The sequence below is a fragment of the Phaenicophaeus curvirostris genome, chromosome 4 (assembly GCF_032191515.1).
Source record: "Phaenicophaeus curvirostris isolate KB17595 chromosome 4, BPBGC_Pcur_1.0, whole genome shotgun sequence".
Lineage (NCBI taxonomy): Eukaryota > Metazoa > Chordata > Aves > Cuculiformes > Cuculidae > Phaenicophaeus > Phaenicophaeus curvirostris.
This window is the reverse complement of record NC_091395.1, coordinates 19,754,190-19,768,103: the sequence shown is the minus strand read 5'-3', so window position 1 is coordinate 19,768,103 and position 13,914 is coordinate 19,754,190. Positions and strand designations below refer to the sequence as shown.

Below are 13,914 nucleotides of genomic sequence, written 5' to 3'. Positions count from 1 at the left end.
TGCACCCACAGCAGTAAAAAATAGGAGCTGGCTTGGCTTAGAGGAGGAAGACTTCTTTTTTCAGCTTTAGAGTGATACTGGAGCAAATCTGCAAGTTTGGGGGGAAGGAAATGTCCTGCCCATGGCAGGCATGTAAGAAATCACTGCCTGATTTACAAATAAATCAATTTCCATATCTAAGTGCAGTGATGATTTCCAAGCCTCTTACTTGGGCAAAGAAACGAAGTGGCTATCAATTATTTCATAAATAATTTAAAACTATGTTTGCTGTAAGGGGCCTACTGAATGTAAACCCCAATATAAGCGCCTAGGCAAGCCTGGCTAGGCTTTCCTCTCAAAACTGACGCCTGGGAAGTCCTGATGTTTTGGAGCAGCTCTCTGTAGAGGCTGGGCCACATATCCCAAGATCCCAGTGCATTTCCATTCAGGCACCAACAGCTTTTTTCCAGAGTCATTTGGCAGATCCCTCTAGTCTTTCCACTGAACTGGTGGAAGGTTCCCAAAGTTTTTCCTCCAGAAAAATAATAACAATATAAAAATCCAGTTCTAATTGTAACCTTCTGGTCATTTCTGAAAACCTGGTTTTTCAATTTTAGTGTGCTTCGAAAGCATGTAACAAATTAAATGGGGCTCATTTGTTACACAAATGATAGCTAGGGTTTCAAATAAAATAAGCCTAACCTTGATGGAGACTTCATCAGTGCAGTCTATTATTTCCCTCTGCTAATGGCTAATGGCCTAACCATCTTCACTGTGCAGCAAGAGGTCTCCCAGCTGCCTGGGTGAATTATGGCTAGAATAAGTAATATTAACCCCTTGAGGATAAGTATGTGGGTTTTAAAACAAGAGCTGCACAGCTGTTAATGCCAGCAAAGGCAGTCTTTATTAATCAGCAGAGCTGCCCACCCTTCCACGTGAGACAGAAGGACCATGGATCTTTGTAATGGCAGTGCCATGTCACAGCAGCCTCATGTTCATTGATGTCTTCCCTCATTTTTGGGGAGGAACTAGTGTAAGTACAGATGAAGTGAGATAGGGCTGATCAGGGGTACACATGCTAGTGATTCAGAGGTTTTGGAGCCTCAGTTAAGGTTGGGGAAAGGGAGGAGAAAGCCAAAGATGCAGGGTCACTGCATCCCATTCACCATTGGGCACTGGCTTTCTAGGAGGGCAGTTCCACTACCATGCAGCAGCACAGCTAGCCCGCAACACTCACTTTGGCTAAAGAAGTGAATAAATCCCCACAAATTGCCATAATAAGGATTCAGCCCACAGCCTCTGTGGCATAAACACACAGCTGGTCTATCTTTGTAATGAAATCAGCTGAAAGCACCACTGTGCATTAATAACAAAAACATTCAACATATTGCTACCAAATAAGCTCTGCTTTTCTTGAACTTCTATTGTCACATGTTAATGCAATTTTAACACTGATAAATCATGAAGTGCTACACAACATTCATCAAAGGACTTCAGAGTCAAAAGATATGCATTACTGCAGCATTGTTTTCTTCTCCATCAGTTCTTTTACAATTTGTGTAGAAGTTAAAGACAGAAAGTCAGAAATGCAATACAAACCTTTCATATTGAGTCTGCCTTTCTTGGGTAAGGATTTCTAAACTACAGGGTTTATCGTGTGCTTGCATGGCACAAGAAAATCCTTAGGTGTGCATGAAAGTGAATGTTTCCTTTTGCAGTAAGTTGGTATTTTCCGTACAGCTAGTCATCTCCTCCTCCCTCTTCCTCCTCTTGCCACAAACAAGAACTGCCATTCACTTGAGTTTAATTTCACTCCGTAATCCCTCTTCTTTGCCTTTCCCTCATCCTCTTTGCCTTAATTTACATCTGATATTTACAATTTTGCTTTCTCCTTGCAATTTCTGGCTACTACGCATGGCTCATATTTTATTTGTGACTGTTGGTCACTTTGGGTTCCCTGTTGGAAAGCAACCAGGGAGCTCACTAAAGTCAGTGCATAGACTCGATGCGAGCAACACACGGGAAGGGTTTTACCTTTTGAGTGATATGGTTGATCCATGGAGAAGAGCAGTTGCTGAGATCAGGTCCTTGGGGCTCCCAGATCCCATCTGGAGCAAGACATCGGAAAGTTGCAACACCTGGAAGACGAAAGCCACTGTGTTCAGTGCAATTGTTTGCATTTTGCTCCCAGAACCCCATGTCACAAGATGGGAGCTTATTAGTGCTCAAGATGTCAGTAGGACACTTCTGAGCCATCTCAGTGTCCTAGTTTCCCATCATCTTAGTACTTAGGGGACTTAAGACATAAGAGATCTATGAAGTAGTGCAGGGATATTATCTCAATTTCACCAAACAGAGACTATGGACAGAATGCTTTACCTTAGACCAAGCAGGAAAGCTGCCAGGGACTAATAAATCAAAGCTGGATCTCAAATGCTGAGCCAGCACCTCGACTGCTCTGTCCCACTGCTAGTGACCTGGGATCAGACCCGGCAACTTGACTACATTGCTGCTTTACAAAGATTTGACTGTTCTGAATCAACATGAAACCATTTGGGAGGAAACACACAAATGTTTAAACACTATGAACAACAAGATGTATTGCTGGGCTTCATTGTCTGCCCATAACCATCGAGAGAGACTTTACAGCAGAGTTTTGTTTGGCAAGGGCAGCCCAGATCCTTGCTGCAAAAGACAGTAAAATGCCTCAGACCCTTCCATACAAAGAGAAACACATCCGAAACTATGCAGTCAAAGATCTCTAAATAAGCAGGGAAGTCAGTATACCTGAATTAAAGACTGCTTCCTATAAAATGTTCTGCTCTGTGGAGCCAAACTTTTCAGCAGAGGAGTGAACTACAGGCTAGGTTTGATGGTAGTGCCTATTAAAGGCAGTGAGAATTTGTTCATGCCTTCAAAGGAAGTTGGAAAAGGCCCATTGCAAATGTACAACAGCTTTTAACAAGTTGCATGAACCACTGAAATTATAGATGGGAAAGTCTTATTGCCATTCCCTATCAACAACTTGAAGTTTCCCCCCCCCACTTAGGTATTTACATTCAGTTCTTAACTCTTGTGCTTAGAAAGTGGGTTCCTGCATCCAGACTTCATTTTCCGTTTTTATTTTTTATTTCCTATATTTTCTTTCCTTTTTCACAGCTTCAGTTCAGCCTATCCTTCCCCCTCTCTGGGAACCACCTAATACTTTTTGCAACAATTTTACCAAGTAGGGCTGGGAAAGACAGCAAAAATGTTTTTTACCTATTCTCACCAATGATGTCTTTCCATGTCCCTCATACTTTAACATATTTTATCAGTCTGACCTCACCAGATTCGAGAGAGAGTCAGTGTTCCTAAACACATGTGTGAATGGCTGTCCAGGGCAACAGAAAGGAGAATTCAGAGAGTCTCCTCTGCAAGCCAAATCCCTCCAGCTCTTATTTTCAGGGATTCTTCCACCTTCTGCTTTATTTTTGGCAAGTGAGTTCTTGGGGTTGGACATCAAGGCTAGCTTGAAAAATAAATACTCCTGGAAAACCGTACTTGATAAAATACAGCAAACTGAACCATAGGACAAAACTCATTCTTCATTCCACTGTGTTTTAATTTGAACAGAAAGTTTCCAAAACCTCCTTTTGGATAAAAACAATTGGGAAGAAGAGTAGAAGAAAAGGGGTACAGTTCAATAAACAATATACCATTTTGAAGATTTAGCTTGTTTCCCATCCCGCTCTCCCTGCTGATCACACTGGATGCTGACTGGAGTTTGAAAAGTCACTCATGCTGGTTCAGGAGTGCAATCTGGGAATACCTGTGTTCTGAAATCCTGGCCACGGCCTTTGAAATGCAAACAGTGCAGCACAGAGCTTCAAAATATAAGATTTTATTTCCCTGCTGCCCCCACCCTCAAATAAGCAAAGCATCAGCCATCATCAGCACATCAGTCAATGAGCCCAGGGGCTACAAATACAGGCAAAACCAGGGGTGACAGGCACATCATACGTAACTTCTGGAAGCAGAGGGTCTTAGAGAGCACATCAAGCACAAGGTTGTTAGCCTGTACTCTTTTGGCCAGAGCCTGGGGTTCCCAAAATCCTGTCCAATGTGCTCAGCATATTGAGGCTTTCATCCTAGCCAGCTGCTTGCCTTACCTCACCAAGGCAATGTAGGCCTGACAGAAGACACCAGCATTGTCCACTGATGAAAGCACGTGTCCCACAGGGGCATGTGGACAACCTGGTTGCACACTCACAGTGTCCAGTGGGCAAACACAGATGACTCATTGTGTTCTCCTGCCACTCGACTCACCTATCGAGCCTATGGGACATGGCTGCTTTGCCATCTGTCCCTGCCGAGTCCTAGACCACATAATGTCACGGGCTTCCATGGGGTCACAGCTCTCAGCACCAGCTGGTGGCAGCTGGGAGGAGGCAGATGGGAGGTGTGTAGTCATTTCATCGGGGACATCAGCCATGGGCGATGGTGTGCTGGTGCTCTTGTTCCTCCTGCTTGAGGCCGAGGTGGTGGTGGGACGGCCAGTGCTGCTGGTGGCAACTCGTGGTGTGGTGCTGGCAGTGGTGCTCCCTAGGCCCAGAGTCCCTGATGTTGAAACTCCTGAAACAAAGGCAGAGATGATTAAAGAGAAGAAGGGAAAAAAGGACTCAAGCGTAGGTCCCAAGGATGGCCCTTCTGCCACCTGCGATGGCCTGTGAGGTGTAGTTGGAGCTACAGCTAGCGCAAGGCTTGCTGCACAGCCACCTTTCAAACAGAAGTTAAAGCACACAGTGAGAGAAGCACACAGAGGGGTATTGACTCCTGGAGCACAACCGGTTTTACAAAACCACTAGCACCTGATGAAAATAAAGCATTACTTTATGTCCTCACCATTTTTCTTCCTGGCATTTTAATGTAAGAATCTTATTTTCCATCTTTTAGGGAACACCTAGCACAGAAATGTTTTAAATTTTTTATTGTTGCTGAAGACAGAGCTGATTTGAACAGAAAAAACATCTTCCATTGTATAATAACATGCCCTCCCCCCTCCCCAGATCCATCCCCTCAACAGCCGTGCATGGAGGGATGAATGCAAGGCTGTTCTCCAGAGCAAGCCGTTCACTTTCTCCCAGGTTCATGCCTTGTTGCTTCAACCCAACAGCAGTGCTTGGTCCCTCGATCTGCAGGCCACATGGCAGATGAAAGGTGCATGTTAGCCCAGCCAAATACTTGAGAGTTTGATTTTCAACAGGATATTTAATTTAAAACCTGCAGTGAGCAGCTGAGCAGCAAGAGTTAGGGAACTTGCTTTAGAAATGCATTAACCCATCCTACATCCTGCAACAGCTGCACTAAGTACTGCATGTGGTGAAGACTGAGGGATGCCCACCTTATTTTGACTCCTTTTTAGACCAAGGTGCTTACACAGATTGGAGCTTCCTGTGGATTTCTTGATGGACCTGAAATCTCAGGTGGGAAAGCTGAGGCAGGCTGCCTCCAATTACTCCTCCATCGCTCATGCCATGATGCACGCATTTTCTGAAGAAGCCTGCTTCTCCCACCTCCTTTACCTCTCCTAAAGACAAGTACCATCCTGCTTCTCTCAAGATAACACTTATACTCCAGTTAAACGCCAGATGGTCACAACTGCCCTTTCAATCCCTGTCTGAGGAAACCCTGGGACTGTCTAGGAAAAGCAGGTAAGAAGGCCACATAAATAGACTTGTCTGATTCCTGTCTGATCCTATTCTCTGTAATTCCCATGACACAATATCTCCCTACAAACCCACCTCTTTCAGCATCCAAAAATCCTTGAGGGTCACAGTTGCTCCATGTCCAGCAACAGGAACTGGAGTTTCTACATTAAAGATAGTCATGTGTGAACTTTAGCCTAGCCAGAAATTAAAATGATGTGCAAGGATCACCCTGTAGCCCTGAGATGCAGCCTCTTAACTATCCAGCTGTGTAAGCACACTCGGCCTGCAAGCTCCTGAGAGCAGAGACTGTGCGTTCTTCTAGATACAGTGAAGCAGACCATACTCACTATCCATGCAATATTATTTATTAATGTATAATGATATTGCTGTCATTGGAGTGCATTCAAGTCAATCTATTCATCAATCTATTCCAAGCATAGAGTTACATATCCTTAGTGTAAAACAGGAGATTTTCCATCCTGAAAGGTTTTTTTGTTATTTAAATAATTTAAGTCCATAGTGCTGTGAGCAATTCTTTTGCCCCAGAGTAATCAATATCATGGCAGTTGAAGCACACACTTGTTCTGGTTTTAGGTAATTTTTCTTCAAGCCCAAAACAGCCTCTCCTCAAATTTTAAAACTCAGCAGAATCCTAATCTAGGATTTGCGAACTGAGCCACCAACCCAATACCTTAATACACTAAGCATGACATCCTGGTATTGAATATCCTTTTGGCCATTTGGGTCAGTTGTCCCAGCTGTGCCTCCTCCCAGCTTCTTGTGAAAATTAAGTCTATCCCAGCAATGTCCCAGGACATTATCCATCCCTTAGTCTACACCATCTACATCATTCCCAAATATTACCCTTCACATTTAACTACAACAACTTTTCCTGTCTTTAGTATTGTAAAGATCAACTTTATCTGTACTAGTCTGCATGGATTAAATATCCATCTTGGTGCAAAACTCTGTGTGTGCTTGGAGTTTTAAACAGTTTTGCAGCAGCAGAGGAGAAGGAGGTGAGGTAGGAGGAGCTAGACTCTTCTTCCCCCCCAGTCCTCTCTGGCCTGCAGTTGGCTTCTAGGTTTGTTTGGACTGTTTGCACTGGACCCAGCACTGAGGGATTTGGACAGCAGTGCCCCTGACAGCTCGTGCACACCCAAAGGATTCAAGCAGTGGCTATTCTGGCAAGGGTCTGCCATCCCTGGTGTCCCCAAGCCCAGTGCGAGGACTTTCCTGAAAGAACTCTGCACATGCCACAATTCAAGAAATTTTCCACAGAGATATGGCGCAGGCCTAGCAAGACCCTTCTTCTGCGCACCTCATATGTCAATAGGTTATGGAGCTTCTCTGTAAATAAAGGCCCTGTGGACCACATTTCCTGACAAAACCTCTGGTGCATTCATTGGGGTGTTGATTATTCTTACGTTATATTCCTCTTTCCTGCTACTTTTTCTCTCCTTAAATCTACCTCAATATTTTTTCTCAGCACTCTTGCGTGAATATGGTTGCATCCAAGTTCTTGTAAACTGTTACTTTGACTGAGCTCAAAGTAAAGACACGTAACTTTGACTGCATTCAAAGTACAGATTGGAATTCTGAGTATAATTTTGACTGAGCTCAAAGTAAAAGATCATTACTGTGAATCATTGTAATTTTGACTGAGCTCAGAGTAAAAACTGGAATTCTAAGTAGGCCCTTGAAGTCACTGTCATCACTTCTGTGGCTGCTGCACAAACTTTCAAAAGAAACCTACCACTCCTATTCTACCAAGCAGGTCTGTTGGGGCCAGCCACTTGACAGATATGCATGTGTCTGTGCGTGTATACACAGAGAGAGAGAGAAAGATCATTCACTCAGTCTATGGGCCATCCTTCTAAAACATCTGTTGAGTTCATTTAATCCTTGACTTTGGGCTCCATCTGTGGTAACAGTCTTTCAGGGCAGGGGAGATTGTGTGTGGTGGTGGATTCTTGCATGCCACATCCAGAGCTTGCAGTGGTGTATCTGGCACGGCCTGTGCCCATGGACAGTAGGGTGAAGATGTCAATTTCAGGGAAGTTGCTGAGTGTCAGTTGCTGAAGCTAGTTCTGGTTCCATCACCACTGTACTTTGCTCAGTTTCACTGAAGTCCACTCTTTATTAATTTGCGTGAGTCTTACATTAATACTCTTGATATGGCATTTGGCAGCTGTATTGGTGATGACATACAATGGCAGGTTATTAATCAATTAACATCAATTTAATTAAATGGCTACTCTCACTCAGAATCAAATCCCGTTAAGTGCACATTGGACTTCCCCATCCTTCCGCATCAGCCACCAAGTGCTCCCGGGTTCTTGAGCCAAAGCCATTGCATCGATGGGTTTGCCTGAGATAGGACTAACCCAGATTGTTTTCTCTAAAACATTCTTCTCTAAGGTCTTTTCCAACTTGATGATTCTATGATTTTTATGTGTTTAAAAAGTGGGTAGATGAGGTGCCTGGGGACATGATTTAGTAGTAGACAGGTAAAGTGGGAGTTGATGATCTCTAAGGTCTTTTTCAACCTAATGATTCTATGATTCATGTGCATTACAGGGACTTTATGTCCTTCAATAGTATACGGAAGTTTTGACTGGGCAAGACCAGATCAATTGATAGATCCTCGAGTGTTAAGTAACCAGGTGCCTTTTGCCAAATGTGCATCCCAGGATTTAAAAGGTCCCACCAGCCATTGCTCTGGTTCACTTCTTCTGGAGGCTGGTGTGTGATAGGGGATGTGATATAACTACTCAATATAGTGTTTCTTGGACCAGGTGTCTATGAGATTATTTCAGAAATGAGTCCCATTTTCTGATTAAGTTCTTTCTGTGCTGTATCACCACAGGACTTACTTTTCAAGGCCCGAGATACTGTTCTGAGCAGTGGCATGGGCCGTGGGGTATGTTTCTAGATATATGGTGGTTGCTTCCACCATAATAAACACTTAGTGCTTGCCTTGGCAGGACTGTGGGAGTGTGATGTTATCTGCCAGCAGCATATCACTTTCCATTTCCTGATGGTTTATTACACAGTGGGGCCTCTTTAGCACAGATCACCTCCTCCTCTGGTGACATTTGCCTTCTGGCTAGTCCATGATCACTTTCAAAATTCCTTGGCAACTGGGGTTTCCCATTCGAGCCAGCTGTGTGACCAGTGCAACCCACTTGCTCCACATAGCATCCATTGCATGGTGTGTAGAGGGGACCTTTCTTTTGACCGTCGATCCCAGCAACAGCAGTTGGTGTGCTAAGACAAGCTATGCTTCAGTACCAACCACTTTCAAAGCAGATCTAACTCCTCTATATACAGCCAAAATCTCTTTCTCAGTTGGAATATACTGGGCCTTGGATCCTTTACATCCCCAAGCGCAATACCCTAGTAGATGACCTCACGTTTCCCCTGGTGCTTTCTGCCAGAGGCTCCTGGTAGGATCATTGTCCCCAGCTGTGGGGGGACATTTTTTGACACCTGGTCCTACACAGACTAGACCAAAGGCTACTGCACAAAACTATTTCCCGCTTAATTTGTTCAAAGGCTTGTCATTGCCACTATTTAAAACTGTTTTTATCCTGGGTTACTTGATAGAAAGGGCTCATAATTTGGAGTTTGGAATATGCATCCTCCAAAACCCCACAATATCACAAGCTTGTGTTTCCTTTCACTAGTCAGTGGAGACATACCTGCTATTTTGTTGATCACATCCATTGGGATCTGACAATGCCCGTTTTGACATTTATTCCTAAAAACTGGATGTCTTGTGCAGGTCCCTTGACCTTACTTTGTTTTACAGCCAAACAAGCTTTCAGAAGGATTTGAACTGTTAATATTTTCACCTCTTTATTAAAAACAACTTCTGCTGTATTGCTCCATACGATCAACTTGTATTACAGGTGTTACGGAGCTTCACCCTGCTCCAGTGTGATCTGGATCAGTCCATGGTAGGGCTGTGTTTCTGCCCCCAGGGCAGATTTTTGTCTTCAACAACACAACTGTATTTAGTCCTGCGCGCCAAAAAAATCATATTAAGAATGATAAACAGAGACTAACTCTCTTCTTTCCTTTCTCCTAACTAATGTCTGAAACGGCAGAGGAGGAGGAGGATGCAACTGAGAGAAGAAAGGTCCATTCCCTTGTGGACTGTTGCCATATGGAAAAATCCCTTGTAGATTTTTTTTCTACCTCTTCCAGGAGGAGATCAGTTTTTGTGCCTGAGGCTATTTTGCCCACATGTGACTACAAGTATTGTGCTGGGACTGGGCAGATGCTGCAGTGGATATGGGCCAGATGTTGAGTTCTCTGTACTAGGGGAAAACCTACAGTTGTGGTCCAAGATGACATAAACTCAGCTGTTTCAATGCATTTCAAACTGGATATACTTAACTCACTGTTTTATTTCTTTTTTTCCCTTGGAATCTCAGTTCGAGCATTTAATGTTAAATAATGAAGAATGAGAGCTGAATTGTGCAAAATCATCACAACAGGTTCAAATCCAGCCAATCTGCCCCAACTCTTCCTTTCTCTCTGCACCACCTCTCAGCAAGGCAATTAATACATTCAAAGCAGTCACCACATGGGACCAATTTCCAACAGACAAAAAAATATGTCTACCAAAGCCCTTTTGAATCAAAACATTATATTTCTGATAAAGATCAACTGTTCATTACACGTGCCTGACTGCTGTGGAAAGGTTCTTTAGTAAAAAAGTATTCTAGCCATTATTACAAACTTCCAGCTTTTGCCTGAAAAAAATAAGAACTTGAAAAGCAGCCTGGCTGTTTTTTAGTGAAATATCAAATTTTACGCTTTTGTGGGATTTATTATTTTGTGTGTGTGTGAGCACTTAATACTTTTTCTGGCTCCCAGCAGCTCTTAGTGTCAGGTCCCCAATTTAGTTGTCATTTGAATAAAAGAAGCTGGTCTTTTTTATTTTCCAAGAAACTACTGAATCCCACTTGAAATGTGTAACTTCAGAGGCATCAGAAAATGTTTTAACTGTCATTGGCATGGGGTTACAACACATTGGCATATGTAGCAATATCAGGAAATTAGATGGTACAGCATATAAGCATCAGCGATCCTCTTCACTATGGTCCTCTTCTGTCAGAAGACAGTTCCTATCCAGGACTGCAGACAAATCCATCTTCATGAACCTCTCATATCCTTCAGTGTACATTCAACGAATGCATTAATGCCACATTGCACTTTCTAGACTTTGTAACCGATTCTGAATGTTCATACAGAAATTTAACCAGACCATTTTATGCAAGACATAAAAATTGAGCATTTTTTTCAACATCATGCTGCAATGCTTTTAGAAATGCAGATGCACTATGCCCACAGGAGGCCTGGTAAACAGGAAAAGATTACATGACGTGATCTAATAGACAGTAGATCACGATTTATTATAAATGGACTAATCCAATACATTTGAGAGTTCAGTTCAAGAGCTGGTTTGGGACAATCTAGCTTCAAATTGCTCTAGTTCTTAAAAATACTGTCAGATGTGGTTGTGTTTGTTTTGAATTTCTGGATTTGAACATATAAAATCTGACTAATAGGGTTTTTTTTTATACACGTGTTATTTCACATATGGGACTGGGGGTGGGGGAGAAATGCACAAAAAGCATACAACTTCTTCTTAAGGGCACAACAACTTCATACTATTAGTGAATGTATGGAGTGAACTTCTAATCTCCTAAACAATCTCTGTCCCCTGGTGTGATTCACATCCATCAGAGCCAGTGGTGCAGATCTTATGTGCTGTCTTCCAACCTGAATCATTCAAACTCTGTTAAAGAGAAGCCCCGTAGGAATTCCCCAGCGTCCCATTGTTAGAGAAATCACTTTTGATTTCAATAACAGGTGCTGTCAGTTTTTCATTCCAACCACATTTGAGTGCAGACATGAGCACTACACTTACAGCTTCAAGAGATTTACTAGAGGCTAAGATTTCCAGGTTGGTAGAGGTTTCAAACCTTCTTAATTAAACCACATATATCACAGAATCACAGAATCACGGAATAACCAGGTTGGAAGAGACCCACCGGATCACCGAGTCCAACCGTTCCTACCAAACACTAAACCATATCCCTCAGCACCTCGTCCACCCGTGCCTTAAACACCTCCAGGGAAGGTGACTCAACCACCTCCCTGGGCAGCCTGTTCCAGCGCCCAATGACCCTTTCTGTAAAGAATTTTTTCCTAACGACTAGCCTAAACCTCCTCTGGCGGAGCTTGAGGCCATTCCCTCTTGTCCTGTCCCCTGTCACTTGGGAGAAGAGGCCAGCACCCTCCTCTCTACAACCTCCTTTCAGGTAGTTGTAGAGAGCAATGAGGTCTCCCCTCAGCCTCCTCTTCTCCAGGCTAAACAACCCCAGCTCTCTCAGCCGCTCCTCATAAGGCCTGTTCTCCAGCCCTATGTTTTATCCATGCAAGCTGAAACATACCTTTTCATTTCTATGCAGAAAAGCACATGTGTAGCTGGCTAAGAGGGAAAAGAAATTTTTCCCGTCAGCTTGGCAACAGATGTAGCTTTATTTAAAGTGTGCTTCCTGCTTTTTGCCTGCACTTCTGCATCTTTAATTGAATAACCTGCATGCGCTCTGCAGAGGCAGTACCAGATGGAGCCAGTCTTTCTCCAGCAGTTCTCCATGTCTGCAGTTGAAATGAATGAAACCAAGTGCAAGAGTCACAAAATGACTGTTCACACCCTAGCATTTACTGATCTATCCAATCAGCGCAATGACTCCTTCCGAGGCCTAAAGTCAGTCAGATTATACCACTATCCAAAACATTTCTTCAGTTGCAAGCTACAAACACAATTTTTATAAGAGAAAACTATCATCTTCAAATAGTCTCTGTTCATCTGTGCCTATGACATCTCCAATCTAGATGTTAGTCAGCAAAATGGCCAAGTGCATTCGCATAAATGCCTCGGAATTTTAAACATACAACAATCTGCCTGTGAAATGGCTGGATGGTTGCTTTCCAATTTGTGAAATGATTCAAATGCTGTAAATAAAAAAGAAATTGGACAGCTTTCAAAAGGACAGATTAGACTTTTCAATTCTTAGTGATCTGGTGCTTCCAAGCTACACTCCTGTGATTTTCGTATTAATATTTAAAACCAGATTGTGTTATGCTGTTATCTTGAGGAAGAGGCCATAGTACAACCAAACCCAAGGAGATAACCCACTGGAGCTACAAGAAATCAGCTCCCTGGCCCTGCAGCACATGAGTGTGCAAGAAGTGCAGGGGGAGAGGAGGGCAGAAAGCCATCAGGCTTTCTCTTGTCTGATTTGGCAGATTAATACTACAAAGGCTGCTTCTGGGGTTTACCATGCATCTCCCCTTATACCACATGCACCATTCTTTGACCATAGCTACTCCAAGGCTTGGTATTTGAGGTCCCTCTCAGTTTTGTGTACCATTGCTGGGCTTGCAGATCAGCCTGGATAACCAGTGTTTTAAGTGCAAACATACTCCATGGTTGGGCTGGTCAGCTAAGGTCAAAAACAGGAAAGGGAATAAAACCCAAAATATCAAAGGTGGAGTTAGGGTTGCTTATATCCTTTTTTCTCTAACTCATGCTAGAATTGACTTCATTAGCATGCAGGTCACACTACATTCCCAGACATGAATCAGAAACCTGAAAGTAAGTTCTGCTGTCTGCACAGTTGATGTTACATCCATACTGTACTTACAGCATCCTCTAGAGCAGCAGGAATGATAAGCCTGCCAGCAAAGGCTCACCTTTTGTCTTTCACCAAACCCATTTCTTTTCTCCTCTTGCTATAACCTACTGGTTATTTCAAGCCTGATTCAAAAATTCAAATAATTCTCTAAAGCTGCCAAACTGATTTCTCTCTACAGAGCACTTGCTCCACTCAGTCTGACTGCATTAACCTGTATGTTATTTATTTATTCCATTTATTCTTGCTTCTACAAGAAAACCAGCTTGAACTATGGGAAGAGCTGAGCATTGAAACCAGCAGAAAGAGGGAATGTCTTTTCTCATCCTTCGAGCATGCTTTAGTACACCTTGGTGTGGGTGTGCCGTCAAGACCACTCCTGTAAATCAGAGGGCAAGTATTGCCTCAGTCTCTTGCTCACACCTCATTTTGGAGCTTGGACTAGCTCAACCCTCCTTCCAAGCTTGCCAGCAGTTTGCTTCCTACTCCTGGAGTGACAGATGGAAGGAAGGGAGGGAATAGGCTTGTGC

General features: G+C 43.2%; 1 protein-coding gene across 23 annotated transcripts in view; it reads right to left on the bottom strand.

Moving 5' to 3' along the window:
* The window catches only part of ADGRL3 (adhesion G protein-coupled receptor L3), a 431,999-nt gene that overhangs the window by 110,433 nt on the left and 307,652 nt on the right, over window positions 1–13,914 (bottom strand). For all 23 annotated transcript variants that reach the window (XM_069855440.1, XM_069855444.1, XM_069855420.1 and 20 more), the window contains 2 exons: window positions 4,288–4,593; window positions 2,014–2,117 (listed from right to left, as the gene is read on the bottom strand). In XM_069855440.1, coding sequence (XP_069711541.1) covers window positions 2,014–2,117; window positions 4,288–4,593 — 410 coding nt within the window. The remainder of the gene's footprint in view (window positions 1–2,013; window positions 2,118–4,287; window positions 4,594–13,914) is intronic.